The 12,591-nt window shown below is 39.7% G+C and overlaps 1 protein-coding gene across 3 annotated transcripts in view; it reads right to left on the bottom strand.

Moving 5' to 3' along the window:
* The window catches only part of LOC116852527 (ras-related protein Rab-32), a 28,342-nt gene that overhangs the window by 9,605 nt on the left and 6,146 nt on the right, over positions 1 to 12,591 (bottom strand). The window contains exons 1-3 of one of the 3 annotated variants that reach the window (XM_032832983.1): positions 4,560 to 8,160; positions 1,810 to 2,565; positions 298 to 729 (exon numbers count right to left, since the gene is read on the bottom strand). The exons of 1 other annotated variant lie outside the window; for it this stretch is intronic. In XM_032832983.1, coding sequence (XP_032688874.1) covers positions 298 to 729; positions 1,810 to 2,146 — 769 coding nt within the window. In that variant the 5' untranslated portion in view covers positions 2,147 to 2,565; positions 4,560 to 8,160. Of the gene's footprint in view, positions 1 to 297; positions 730 to 1,809; positions 2,566 to 4,559; positions 8,161 to 8,227; positions 8,868 to 12,591 lie in introns of those variants that run through there. One more of the 3 variants, XM_032832984.1, reaches the window with a different exon arrangement.

The raw sequence follows: 12,591 nt of genomic DNA, 5'->3' as shown, positions 1-12,591 counted from the left end.
ATGTCTATATTTCGCAAATTATGTTCTCAGCATGTTCAGAAGTCATTGACACGAATAATGAGGAGCAGAGAGAGAAAGAGTTTTATAAAATATTAGAATCGCAAGAAGTCAAAATGACTCTTTCGAGCATCCAAAGGAGATTGTCGTTCCTGGACATTCTAGTGTTAAAGTGACATTACGCCGTCGTTGGAACTAAATACTAAGCAATGTCCTCCATGTTTTGATCTCGCGAATAATTTTCGTAGGAGGGTTGCAATGCAGACTTCATCTGTCGTAGCGTAGTCAACGTGACCTCACCCTGCTGTTGCTGCTGCACGGTACTTAAGAAGCTCCTGATGGTCAACGACGGCGAACTACGTTGCACTACGGTGACGGTCTTCGTCGGTTTCTCGAGCAGCTTTTCCGATTTCTTAAGCTCCCCCTTAGCCTTTTCCCTTTCCTGAGCGTCGTCCTCCTGCCCCTTCTTCCCGATCCCGGTCGGGCCGTACGAGTGCACGGGCGACTCTTGCGAGGATTGCGACCGGCTATTATTGTCACCTTCTGGGGGCGTCTGTCGCGACTCTTGCTCCGAGGACAGACGGAATTTGTTCAAGCTCAGTTTGCGCACCAGCGAGTGCGACTTCTTCTTCTTCTTTTTCTTCAAGGCTGCGGCCGAGACCGCGTCGATGGCTGTTGTCGGCTTTTGCTCTTTCGCGCCCTCGAGCTGCTGCGATTGCTGCCGAGACACCTCTGAAGCGGAACAGGATCGCGAATCAAGGAAAACTGGAGAACTATTACCCTCGTACACGCGCGAGCGAAGAGAATCTTTCTAAAACGCGTTTCGTTTGGATCACTACTTTCGGAATTAACGTAAAGCGAACCCATAAAGCGACAGGTCATTCGTGTCCGGACGCTTTCAATAACTTGCATGTTTCCTCATCTCAGAAATTTCTAACACTTCATAACCATATATGTACTCCAAAAAAATTAGCTTCATAGTTGCATGTACTCTAAAAAAGAGTTAGTACAGGTATTTCAAGGGCACTTAAAAGACTCATTAGCGATAAAATTCATCAGTTACTGTCTGAATAGCTGTCTGATCAGCACAACAAAATTTATGTGTGGACAAAGTATACTATTCCTTCCGTGTATGTTTCTTCTCCGATTTCTTATGCTTCTTGTTTGTTTTATCTTTGTATAATATGTAAAAATGTTTTTTGCTATCTTATTTTCTTACACAAAAACTGTTTTTACATATGCCAAGTTTTCACATATTTCAATTTTTTCCAAATGTCATTAATAAACCATTTTTTAATCAAGTTTTACGGTCTTAAATATAAAACACCAGATCTTTTCTTCCTTTTAAGAAAAATAACAAAAGTTAATTTTTTAAATAAAGAAGTTCCTTTATAGATTCTTATTCAATAAACAATTTAAAAAATATACAACTTTAATGACATAATCTATTAGTTGAAGTTTGAAGAAACTACACGAATTTGTTCAGAATTTTTCAACAATTTGAAGTTAGCGAGAAAATGCGTCGGACATGAGTGACTCCCCTTTCACCGTCAAGGTGCCGCAAGTACTTACTCACCGTAAGAGTTAATAACGCTAAACAAAGGTAAAAAAATAAGCGTGAAGAGGAAGCAATCTTTGATTCCAGTAACTCGCAGACCGTTCCATGTCCAACGACGTATTCGCGACTCGTGTGCTCCTCGTTCGCATCGCCGAGAAGTGACAAACGCACGGACCGACGATATCTACCGTTTAATTATCTCACATACGCGCGCGACAGAGTGTCAAAGTCCGTGTCGGCTTGATCGAGTTAACCTTTGTCATCCTGTTCCGGGTGCGCCTCGGCGGACGCGTCGGTCTCGCTCGGTCGCGGCCTCTTCTTGATCTTGAATATGCCACCCTCTCGGAGGCTGCTCTTGAACGCGCCGAATTTGCCCCTCTTGCGGTCGTCCGTGTTAACGCTGCTGGAGAGGATCGCGACGCCGGCGCTGCCGCTCGTCAAGGTGTCCAAACTGGAGCTGCTATCGCCGACGGTGATGTATTCGCCAGAAGTACTGGCCTGACGTTTCTGCTTCTCCTCCTCCGACGAGGAACGCGCGATCACTGTGTCGGGCGAGCTGCCACCCTCGTTCGTGCTTTCGTTGCGATCCATGGCCGTGCCGTGAAAGGAAAGGACGAGGGAGAGTTCGCGCGCGTCGCGATTCGTTAGGAAACGCGACGAATGGGGGACAGATGGATCGGGAGAGAAAGGGTTGATAGAGGCCGAAGGGCCGATGATTTCGTGTGAGAGCGTCTCCTGCCTCTCCTGTCTCGCTTTCCTTTCGGTCGCGAAGACCACTACGTGGCTTCCCAGTCGCTCGCGGAAACCCCACGACTACTCGAACCGGGTTCGATCCGCCACGAACGGATAATTCGTCCCCTTTTTGTTTCTTGGCTCTTCTCTGTCACCCTCGCGCTTCCTGGTCGTGTGGAATATTTTCACGCGACAGAACGGCGACGTTTTCTCGAAATGGAGAAGCCTTATTGATGTTGGCTAAGGACTAGGGTGCCAAAAGCCATTTGCAGTTAAGCCTGGGGATCGAAGAGAAGTCTCGGCGATTGAATCGTCCAAATGTTGATCGATGAATCGAGATGATCTTTGATTATCATGGATGTGGTAGGTTCAGGAAAAGGCGAGAGAGCACCGTTTGTTTCTCCGATGTTTTTAAGACGATATCAAGTGGAGAATTCGGAGAATCGGCACGAACGTAGTAGCAGTAAACAAGGAAATATAAAAAAAGAGACAGGGGTGGATGTTAGATAGCTCTTTAGCCGTGATACATTACGTTTATCTCGCGTCGTTTATCTCCACCACGCCACTGAGCGACCACTTGCACTCCTCTTCTGAAGTTCACGCGCGTCACCATGCGACCACGCACTAAATTATCACGTTTGACACATGCCGCTTTGCGCAATGATTAAAATATTGGATACCAATATTTTCGACCGATCGATTTGCGCGATCGGTAAATTAACGAAAGCGGAGAAAGAGACGCGCGTTACGACAGAAGGCCAGAACTACAAGGTAACCGAAGGAACTGCAAGCTCAACGGTGTCCTGAGCCGTACTAAATGTTGATATAAAAATATAAGAGGCTGAGAGGAGGTGGGGCATGCAAGTATCCCCCACCATATGAGCATTTCGCGATCTGTGTGCGTACAAGTACATGCCGGTCCTATATCTTTCGAATGTTAAGAATGTGCGTTCGCGCTGCGCTTATATGTGTACATGTATTTATATATCAGTTACTTCTTATGTACCTTCTCGAGCGCACCTTCGAATGCGTGCGGTTGAATATATAACCGTATGTGACAATATCGTGCAACGATGTCTGTGGGTTTGCGTGGATTTCGCGGATGTGTGAGTGTGCGACTCGCCACAATGCTTTCGTCACCTGTGTATCCCCAGATCAACTTTCATGACTATCACGACGTGAGACACATTGCGTGATGAAGAAAACTTTACGGTTTTTAATTACATTTACGAAGCAAATATATTGTATTGTAAGTAAGCGTTGAATTTACGTCACAAGATAACGTTATTTTGTTACATTGATGCAGAAACAGATTTACTAAAGTTACACTCAGTTCTTTACAGCACATTTTATGTGATGCATTATCTGAGACAAATTGTAACAATTCTTTGTACTTCTTTCTCCTCATTTTATGTAAAAGATATAAGACTATATACACTATTAACAAAGAATGTAACCCTTCAACTAATAAATCAACTAATAAAATTGCTGCCAAATTTACGTACTTCTGTTTATTTCGGTTATTCCTCACCTCAGGCAGATCTTTATGGAAACTTTACAATTCCTTTAATTACATTTACGAAGCAAATATGCCTTACTGAATTAATCATTAAACTTACATCGCACAATAGTGTAATTTTTTGTTATACTGACGCAGAGCGACAGATTTACTAAAGTTACACTCAGACTTTCACAGTACATTTATCACACGATACATTATTTATATAATACTTTTCGCAGCAAATATTTTAATAATTTTGTTCATATATCTATTTTCATTCATTCTATTTATATATATCTATTTTATTGTCATTCTTTGTGGTAAATGTGAATACTGTATAAGCCACTTATAAAGGATGTAACCTTTTCCAAATCCTCTAGTAAAGTAGTTGCCGTGATACCTGTCCGTCTGGATCGTTTTTCACAGTTTTAAGTTTTAATTAGACTAGACGCTCGCAATACGGCATTACGTAAAATTCACGGCACGATAAGCGCAATGATAAGCGTAAGCGAATGTGTGAACAAGCGAATTGTACATTAGAAGATTTCTACACGCGGCTGGAATGGTGCGTATCGCGAAATCGTGCTCGCGAATTTCATCATCGACTTTTAACCCTCGGACGAGTAACGACACGCGGCTGTTCAAACGCTTGCAAAGTGCACGCGGTTGTTTGTCGAGAGATCGTTTGGATTCTCTGATCGCACGCACGTGCGCGCGTGCGAAACTTGAGCAAAATCGAGCGACTTGATGATACGATCAAGGAAAGCTCACCAGACCGCTGAGATTCACCGATTCCGACGCTCCTTAGGAACACAAGATTCAACAAGACTCAACGAGACTCAAACGCGTTTCGTCGCGGAGCGCGAACGTATCTGATATAATTAAGGCGTTTCGCAGGCGCTTTTGGTCCTCCAATTAAGCCTTTGTGTCTCTGCGTCGTTATTCTGGCAATTAATTAACCGAGCGATGGATCAGCCGTTGATAAACCGCTGAGAATCGGCTGACGATGGCGGATAAAGAAATAATGCGGTAATATGCCGCTAATGCGTAGATTAGAGCGAACTTTTCAGTTCCTAATCTTAATTGCCTACGCGCGATTATGAGCGCGTTGTTTCTTCAGCGCAGACTTTTGAGTCGCACGCAATATGCGTGTGTATCTTTATGGTCTTTCGACTTTTTGCTCGTTGACGCGTGACCGGCACATGAATGTTTATTCGAGTTAACGATATTCATCGAAACGTCCGAGATAAGCGTAAGCTCGAAACAACAAAAGGTTCATAAATTTCTTTCTTCTTTTTCCCCGCTAATCCCGGTAGAAGTTTAGTGTAGTCCTCGAGCAGTTATACTTGACAATTGTGTTAACTTTTGTCCTAGATGAAAGAAGAAGAATGAAACTTTTCAACAATCGAGGTGTAACGCTTTTCCTACAGTTATTGCACACGAATGATGCGCGACACTTGAACACATTTATTAAACGAAAACAGAACAGGAACAGGAAAACAGAACGAGAAATTAATTAATAATGAATGAATTAATTAATAATCAAGTCTGCTACTCAAAATGTCCATAAACTAGGCAGATTTGTCCCAATAGTATTTCATTTTCTTTACACGTTTGCTAATTGAGAAACCTTAATGCTAATAAGAGTCCTATAGCGCAGGGAATCTTTGCTGCGTACACTTTAAATTTCTTGGAGTGAGATTTCACTCCAAGGTAGTGAAAATTGCGCCAGTCGAAGTTAGAGCGAGAATTTTACTCCAAACGAGTGAGAACTCATCCCCAGCGAGCAATTTTTTCACTCGTTTGGAGTGAAGTTTTCGCTCTAACTTCGACTGGCGCAATTTTCACTACTTTGAAGTGAAGTCTTACTCCAAGAAATTTAGAGTGTAATATATATTTTTATGTTTCTCCCCTTTTACGTGACATATTTAGAGTGTAATATATATTTTTATGTTTCTCCCCTTTTACGTGACATATTTCACAATTATCAAGTGACACATGTTCTTTTATTCATTCTTGTGGTTGTACCATTTCATCAGGTTCTGAGCCCGAGCTGTTATGACAGTTTTCATTTATATCATCACCATCAAAATAGCCTGATGTGTTTTTGTCGTAATAAAATTCTGTATAATTGATATGTACTTCATTTATCTTTTTTGCTCACTTTTATTTCTAATTTTAGTTGTTATCTCTATTAAAACTTAACATTGTCAAACATCTTTAGTTTTCTTTGTCTATGCTTTTCTACGTGCTTTTCGCTCGTTGTTTGTGCAATTTTAGTCTCTTCTTTAATAAATATGTTTTAAACTTATTCACGTTTATAATAAATATCATGATACGTACACATTATAAAACTGAATTAATACTGATACTACTTTCGGGAGAAGAATATCGATATTGTACAGTAAATTGCTTCAACCACTGAATAAAACCCTATCAAGTTTTTGCACAGTATTGTTACAATTAATGATAATGTATTAACACTAGACAATAATTGGAAGAACATCTACGCAAATTGCGTATGACATTTTTACCAGGGAAGTGCCAGCGGAATATTTGTGAACAAAAATATATCTGAATGAGTTATCCCTTGTCTGCGATAGAGCTGTTGTAATGACATTCCGATTCATATCTTGTCGTCCGTAATTAAATGTTCAAGATATCGTTCACGGTTAATGCGCGTGAAATGAGTCAACGCGCCTCCGTGCGTATAATGACTGCGAACAATCGCAGGGCGAGGATCATCGAGCGTGATTCCTAGACGATCAATCTAGATGACCATCGTCCACGCACAATTGTCTTACGGATGTAGGTGTTATTTATGTCATTAAATTATGCAACGTGACAGTCTGCTGTCAAAAATGATACGCAGACAAAGAAATGCATATGATCGCGTAACGAAAGCCACTGCCGATGTGAGGTAGTGTCGATGTAAGGCAAGTCGTATAAGAGAGAAATCGCGACGAAAAAGCATCTCGTTGGTCAACAGTCTTAGATATTCATGGCGTTCTTACACTCGCCGTCTGCGTCTGCGTTTGCAAGAGCCAGCGGGAATCTTTTTTCTCGGATCACACAATACGTGCGTTGTGATTAAGTGTCTTTTACGAACGACACCGAGTCGTAAGATGAAACTACAAATGCGAAAGTTCAAACAATCCCTTACTTCTCTATTCAATGCCATATGCACGAGTATCCCGTTCTTTAAAAAAAAGACAGAAAAGAAATTAAGGTAAAAGTATCAATTCTCGGACACGCGCGTACCCAATTATAAACATTTGCATTGTTTTGGTCTTTAAATACAAATATTTTAATTTATATAACATAAAATATATGCACACTACCGGTCAAAAATTAGGAATCACTACGTAAATTAAGCAATAGACGAATTTGATGAAAGAAAAAGTTTTACGACAGTTTTAATATTTTTGTTCTTTTTTGAAATTCACAGTTCACAGTTCATGTAACAACCAACCAAATCGCATGAGAACGTATCAAAAGATTCGCCCTTATGAAAAATCAGCAAGAATGATTAAAAACTTTTGACCGGCAGTGTGTATATTCAATGTGTATATTTTTTATGTTGAAAATTTAAATATTCGTATGTAAATATTCATATGTAAGACCAAAGGTAAAAATATCCAGAATTTTAAGCACGTGTCCGAGCATTGGTGCTCTCCCTTTGAAGCACAGTTGTTTCACCGTGAAATCATCTATCAGAACCAAATCATAGCTTCAGTTATTGATCTCGCAACGAAACCACTGCTCAGCCTGTGCATAGTGCAGCCATGCACTCTACCATTTTTTAAAAGAGCACAAGATAAAAAGCAAAGAACGATTAGAAATGGAAATATTCTATTGCATGAAACCACCCCTATTCTGTAAAAATAGGAAAATAGAAAAGATAAAAAAATTAATTTCAAAAAGAATAATCTCTTGGTTGTCGTTCTAGATATAAATATTTTATTAGAACCCGAATTTTGAAGATTCTATGCTTCAAAGGGTTGAATTGTTCCTGCGATTTAACGCAAGTACGCGTGAAAAATGGCGGAAGAGGAAGCGGTCTTTTGCATTTCCAATGCAATGTAACGTGTATGACGCAACGTTGGAGGCAAAACCGACGTTCCGCTGGTTGGTAACGAATTACACATATCTAATGTAATTGTGTATCGTCCTTCCGCGCGCTTAGAACAGAGCGGAGCAGAATGGAGCAGATCTTCTCGTCGCGATAATATGGCGTTGCAGCGTGCGTGCGCGCGCGCAAGTCGGAGAAAGTACTTCTCCCGATAATTATACCAACTCGCGCGCCAAGAAAATTGTATCCGACACACGCGAACGATGTTTCCGTGAGAAACTGTTATGATGCACCTTGTGCGTTCGTCGCGCGCGCGCGCGCACAGCTCGCAATCGGCGCGATTTGCATGCTCGAGGAGTGCACCCACCTTTCTCGCGGTCTTCACGGTTTCTTGCTTGCAATTCTCGCTGAAATTCATATTTAGATCGATGTACAAGTAATTGTGATTCAACAACAACGCGGGCGGTTCCATGGGTGGCGGATTGGCTTCTTTGTTGTGCCTCAAACGCCTCTCCGTTCTTTCCTGCCTTGTGCGCAGTACGAGCACTACATTTCGGTCCAGCATGTTTGCCCTTCGAGAATCGAATGGAAGCTCGATCGAACTCGCTCGTGTCCGTGCCCGATCGGGCTTTTAATAGCACTGCACTCTCTCCCTTTCTCTCTCTATCGTGTATTTCCGAATATAGATTTAAGCGGTAAGTTACGAGATTAATGAAAGTCTCTTCGATTTATGGCCTCAATAAGGATCTGGAAGCACGGTTTATTTCTCACGAGACCGTATCGAAGCTCAAATTAATCTCAATTGCAATAAAGCAACGAGGGAACCAAGAGAGCTTGTCAGCTCGTGCAGGACGTTGTCCTCCGTTCTACGCAGCCACGACACATATCGATATCGCGCCGTGCCCCAATTTGTAATCGCGCGAGCCGTTCGAAGATGACACTTCACGGTCTTCGTAGTTTTGCTAGCGACGAGCGTCGCGAGGCTTCGCACATTTGACGGCGAACGACGAGGAATTCGCGCGCGAACCGGCCGTAGTAAGGGAACGATGGTGACGGACACTGTGCGCACGAGTGCAAAGTTCCAGCATTTATTGCTTTGGCTTAGCCCGAACGTTATCGTCTACCATGTTATCGGAGCGAACGATACAAAAAATGCTAAGGCGCCTTGCAGACACGATCGTTTTTCGAAGCGCACGAAGCGGACAAGGAAGGAAGAAGACCTATGAAGTTGACGACGACGACAACGATGACGGAGATGATGACGACGACGACGACGACGATGACAACGACGACGACGACGACGACGACAACAACAACGACGATGATGATGAGAGGGAGGATTGAGAGCGATTGGGGAAACACGCGCGCTCAGATGTTGCGTATACTCCGCGGTTTATGGAGTCAGTGGCCTCGAAAAATTGAAAGATGGAGAGGTTTTCTTCTTCCTTTCTTTCCTTTTGTCACGACACGCGCGTGTCTAGAGACGTCGCATCACGCTCCTCAACTCGCGTAAAGTAAGACTTCTTCGCTGCTGTTGAGAAAGTTGGACGGTTCAGTGTCGTATTTTTAGTGGCATATCGAGGGAACCACTCGTAAGAGCTTACTGAGCAAAATTACTAACAAAGTTACGTTTCTATACATTTGTCTCATTATTTAAATAAGTGTTAATTTATTTAAATAAGTTTATTTAAATAAGTGTTAATTTGAAATAAAGTAAGGAGCAAATATATACACCTACACACAATATTACGCAAATATGAAAAATACTTCCTTTATTTTTCTTATTAATGCTTCATTTGTACATCAATCTATAGAGATGCATAGATGATAGGAAGATGTATATATATAATCTCTCTCTCTCTCTCTCTCTCTCTCTCTCTCTCTCTCTCTCTCTCTCCCCAGTGTTGCTATAAATTATAAACTTCCCATCGTTGTATTTTCCGTTATATTTTTTTAACTAAACGGTGAATAATTTTTTAAGTTTGTATATAATGTCGATATATTAGACTTTAATATCATAATAGTTTTTCATTCTTATAGTAGTTGTTATAATAATCAGTAATCATCAGTAATCACATAGTAATCTCATTCAATTTTCATTCAATTATAAATTTATATATAGTGCAAGTTTTAATGACTTCTTGACAAATTTGCCTTATAATAATCTTGACTTATTTTGCCTTATAACCTTCTTAAATATACGTATATGTATATGTATTTCTCTCTCTCTCCCTCTCTTCAAGTATAAATTATAAATTACGAATTTTCCCCTGTATTTCCCAATACAATAGTTAATAATTCTGAAATTTGTGTATTAATATATCTATTATACGTATAAATTAAGTATATCAGTATATTTTTCTTCAATATCATAGAAATTTTTCACTAAAATAATCTTAAGTTTAGTTTATAAAAAAATTATATTAAAATTATATTAAATTATATTAAAAAATAATTATATATATATTAAAACAATTCTAATTTTAGTTTATAAGAAATTAAGAATAAAAATTTAAAATAGCAAATAGCACAGCAATCTTAAGGAACACGTATAAAAAATGTCAACCCTAGTTTCAACTCTTGCAAATGGCCCATCTTGTTCCAGTCGCACGAGCAATTAGATAATACTTTAAGAGGTATAATTTAAGTTTCAATGAATTCTTAACAAACTTATTTTGTCTTACAGCTTTTTTAAACGACGTCGCCACATGCGACATACTCGAAACTGTTTCTGTATTTTCTCTACCTCCAGCGTCTCTTTTTACGATTTTATCTATTTTAATTTATCTGTTTCGATAGACCTGTCTAACGAAAAATTTACGATTCATTGTTGATTTTGTGGAGCGAAGGGAGAAGTGTCGTTTTTGATGTATGCCTTATCGATCGCCTTGTAGCTGTGCATCCGCCAGGTCGACTGCCAAATTAAGATTCGCGTGCGTCATACACTGGCACAAGACATACGTAGTATTGAGTAGATTATTACGTAAAATTAAAAAGAGTCGCCATCGTTATCGTCGGCTAGTTTATCTCGCACTGGACACTTTTGCCATTCGATCAAGAATTTCGAAATCGCCTCAGTATAAGCGATTGTTTCCAACTATTCGGCTGCTCGCGATAAAACAGAATGACGGCGCAATAAAAAAGCAATCGTACGAGGGGAATAACAAGTAAAACCGTGGTTAAAGCCTGTTTGCGAGAACAAGCTCAGGATACGGCGGTGTTTCGCGGTTTCGTCACCGTATTCTTTCGCTGTAAACCCTCGTAATCGAGTTACAGCGATCTTGTGACACGATTACGTGTCGTGTACGTGGCCGATCGTCGTCCTTCGACAGCATTTTCTAACGTGCATTTCGCGCAACGGAAATATAACACCGGTATACCGCTCTGCATATCGCGTGTCGTAAATGACTATTTAATTTAACAATGCCTACGTGCTTAATAGAGAAAGCTGCTTAGTAACTGTTGTTGTGAAATTTATGAGTCCATTTAGTATATTTTCTTAGTCTTGGTTGAATTTAGAGGCATGCACCGATCAGATTCACGAGTTTCACAACAATTGCAAAGCAACAATCTTCTGCATAGTCAATGATGTATAATTTGCATCTATATGCAATACAAACGGACACACGCGCGTATGAGGGCAAAGAGAGCGCGTGTCAATTTGCGTCTGATGATTGAAATTTATAATCATTATTAATCATACGACCAGAGATGTAAGCTAATTCGATATCAATGCGATAAATAAGTGCGTAGATGCATCGTGCAGGGGAAAAAAAGGGAAAAATGAAACGATGTCGACAGATATCCGCTTGAAATAGGCAAAAAATCGTACATTACTTTACGTCAGTTGGCTGTGGAAATAAAATGCTCTTAGTACATTTAGACAAGTACAAATGGATGTAATATGATAATTGGAATAAGAACGAGATAAACATTATACAATATTTCACGCACTATGCTCGGACTGGCGCCAAGCGTGATTGTTTTGATTTCTCGTTGACGAGAGAATCGCGATTATCCGCTCCGTCCGCGCTTACAGAAATAATTAAACAAATTATTGGCTATAATGCCGCGTGGAGTCACGATACGAATGAAGAAGAGCAGTCTCCTTCATAGCGGTGATAATTTAAAGAAAAAGAAATGCTTGAGTTATATCTGTTGTTTCAATTTATAGACAGAAGGATAGAAATAGTTAGAATAATCGAGTCAGAACTCGTCTTATAATTATATTCAAGATAAATCCAAATCACATACATGTCACATGAAACATGAGTTTCGAATATCATTGGTTTGATTAAATTGTTGACATTCAGTGATATCTTTAATCTTTATTACTGGTCAACGAATATGGTAATGATGTGAAAAGACAGCAAATTAGATCTACGTGATGCAGTCGCGACAAAATTCCGCGTGTACTACTACTAATGATTATTATTACGTTCGATTCAGACAATTTCATAAGTGGTAATTGCATTGAAAGAGAAAATATCTACAGAATAGTAAATATTTATCTGATACCGCAAGCACATTAATAACATATTAAATCTAAATTCTTCTCTTTAGATAAAATAAATAATTGTTTTCATGAAAAGCTAAGATTGTATAGATATAAATATTATAATTTTATATAGTTATATTATATAAAATTATAGAGTCACACACAGTTAAAATAATTATATATATATATATATATATATATATATATATATATATATATATATATATATATAT

This window comes from Odontomachus brunneus, unplaced genomic scaffold, assembly GCF_010583005.1.
Source record: "Odontomachus brunneus isolate Ranch 3 - 2012 unplaced genomic scaffold, Obru_v1 Obru_scaffold_234, whole genome shotgun sequence".
In the NCBI taxonomy this organism is placed as follows: Eukaryota; Metazoa; Arthropoda; class Insecta; order Hymenoptera; family Formicidae; genus Odontomachus; species Odontomachus brunneus.
The sequence above is the reverse complement of the archived record's forward strand: the minus strand, read 5'-3'. Positions and strand labels throughout refer to the sequence as shown.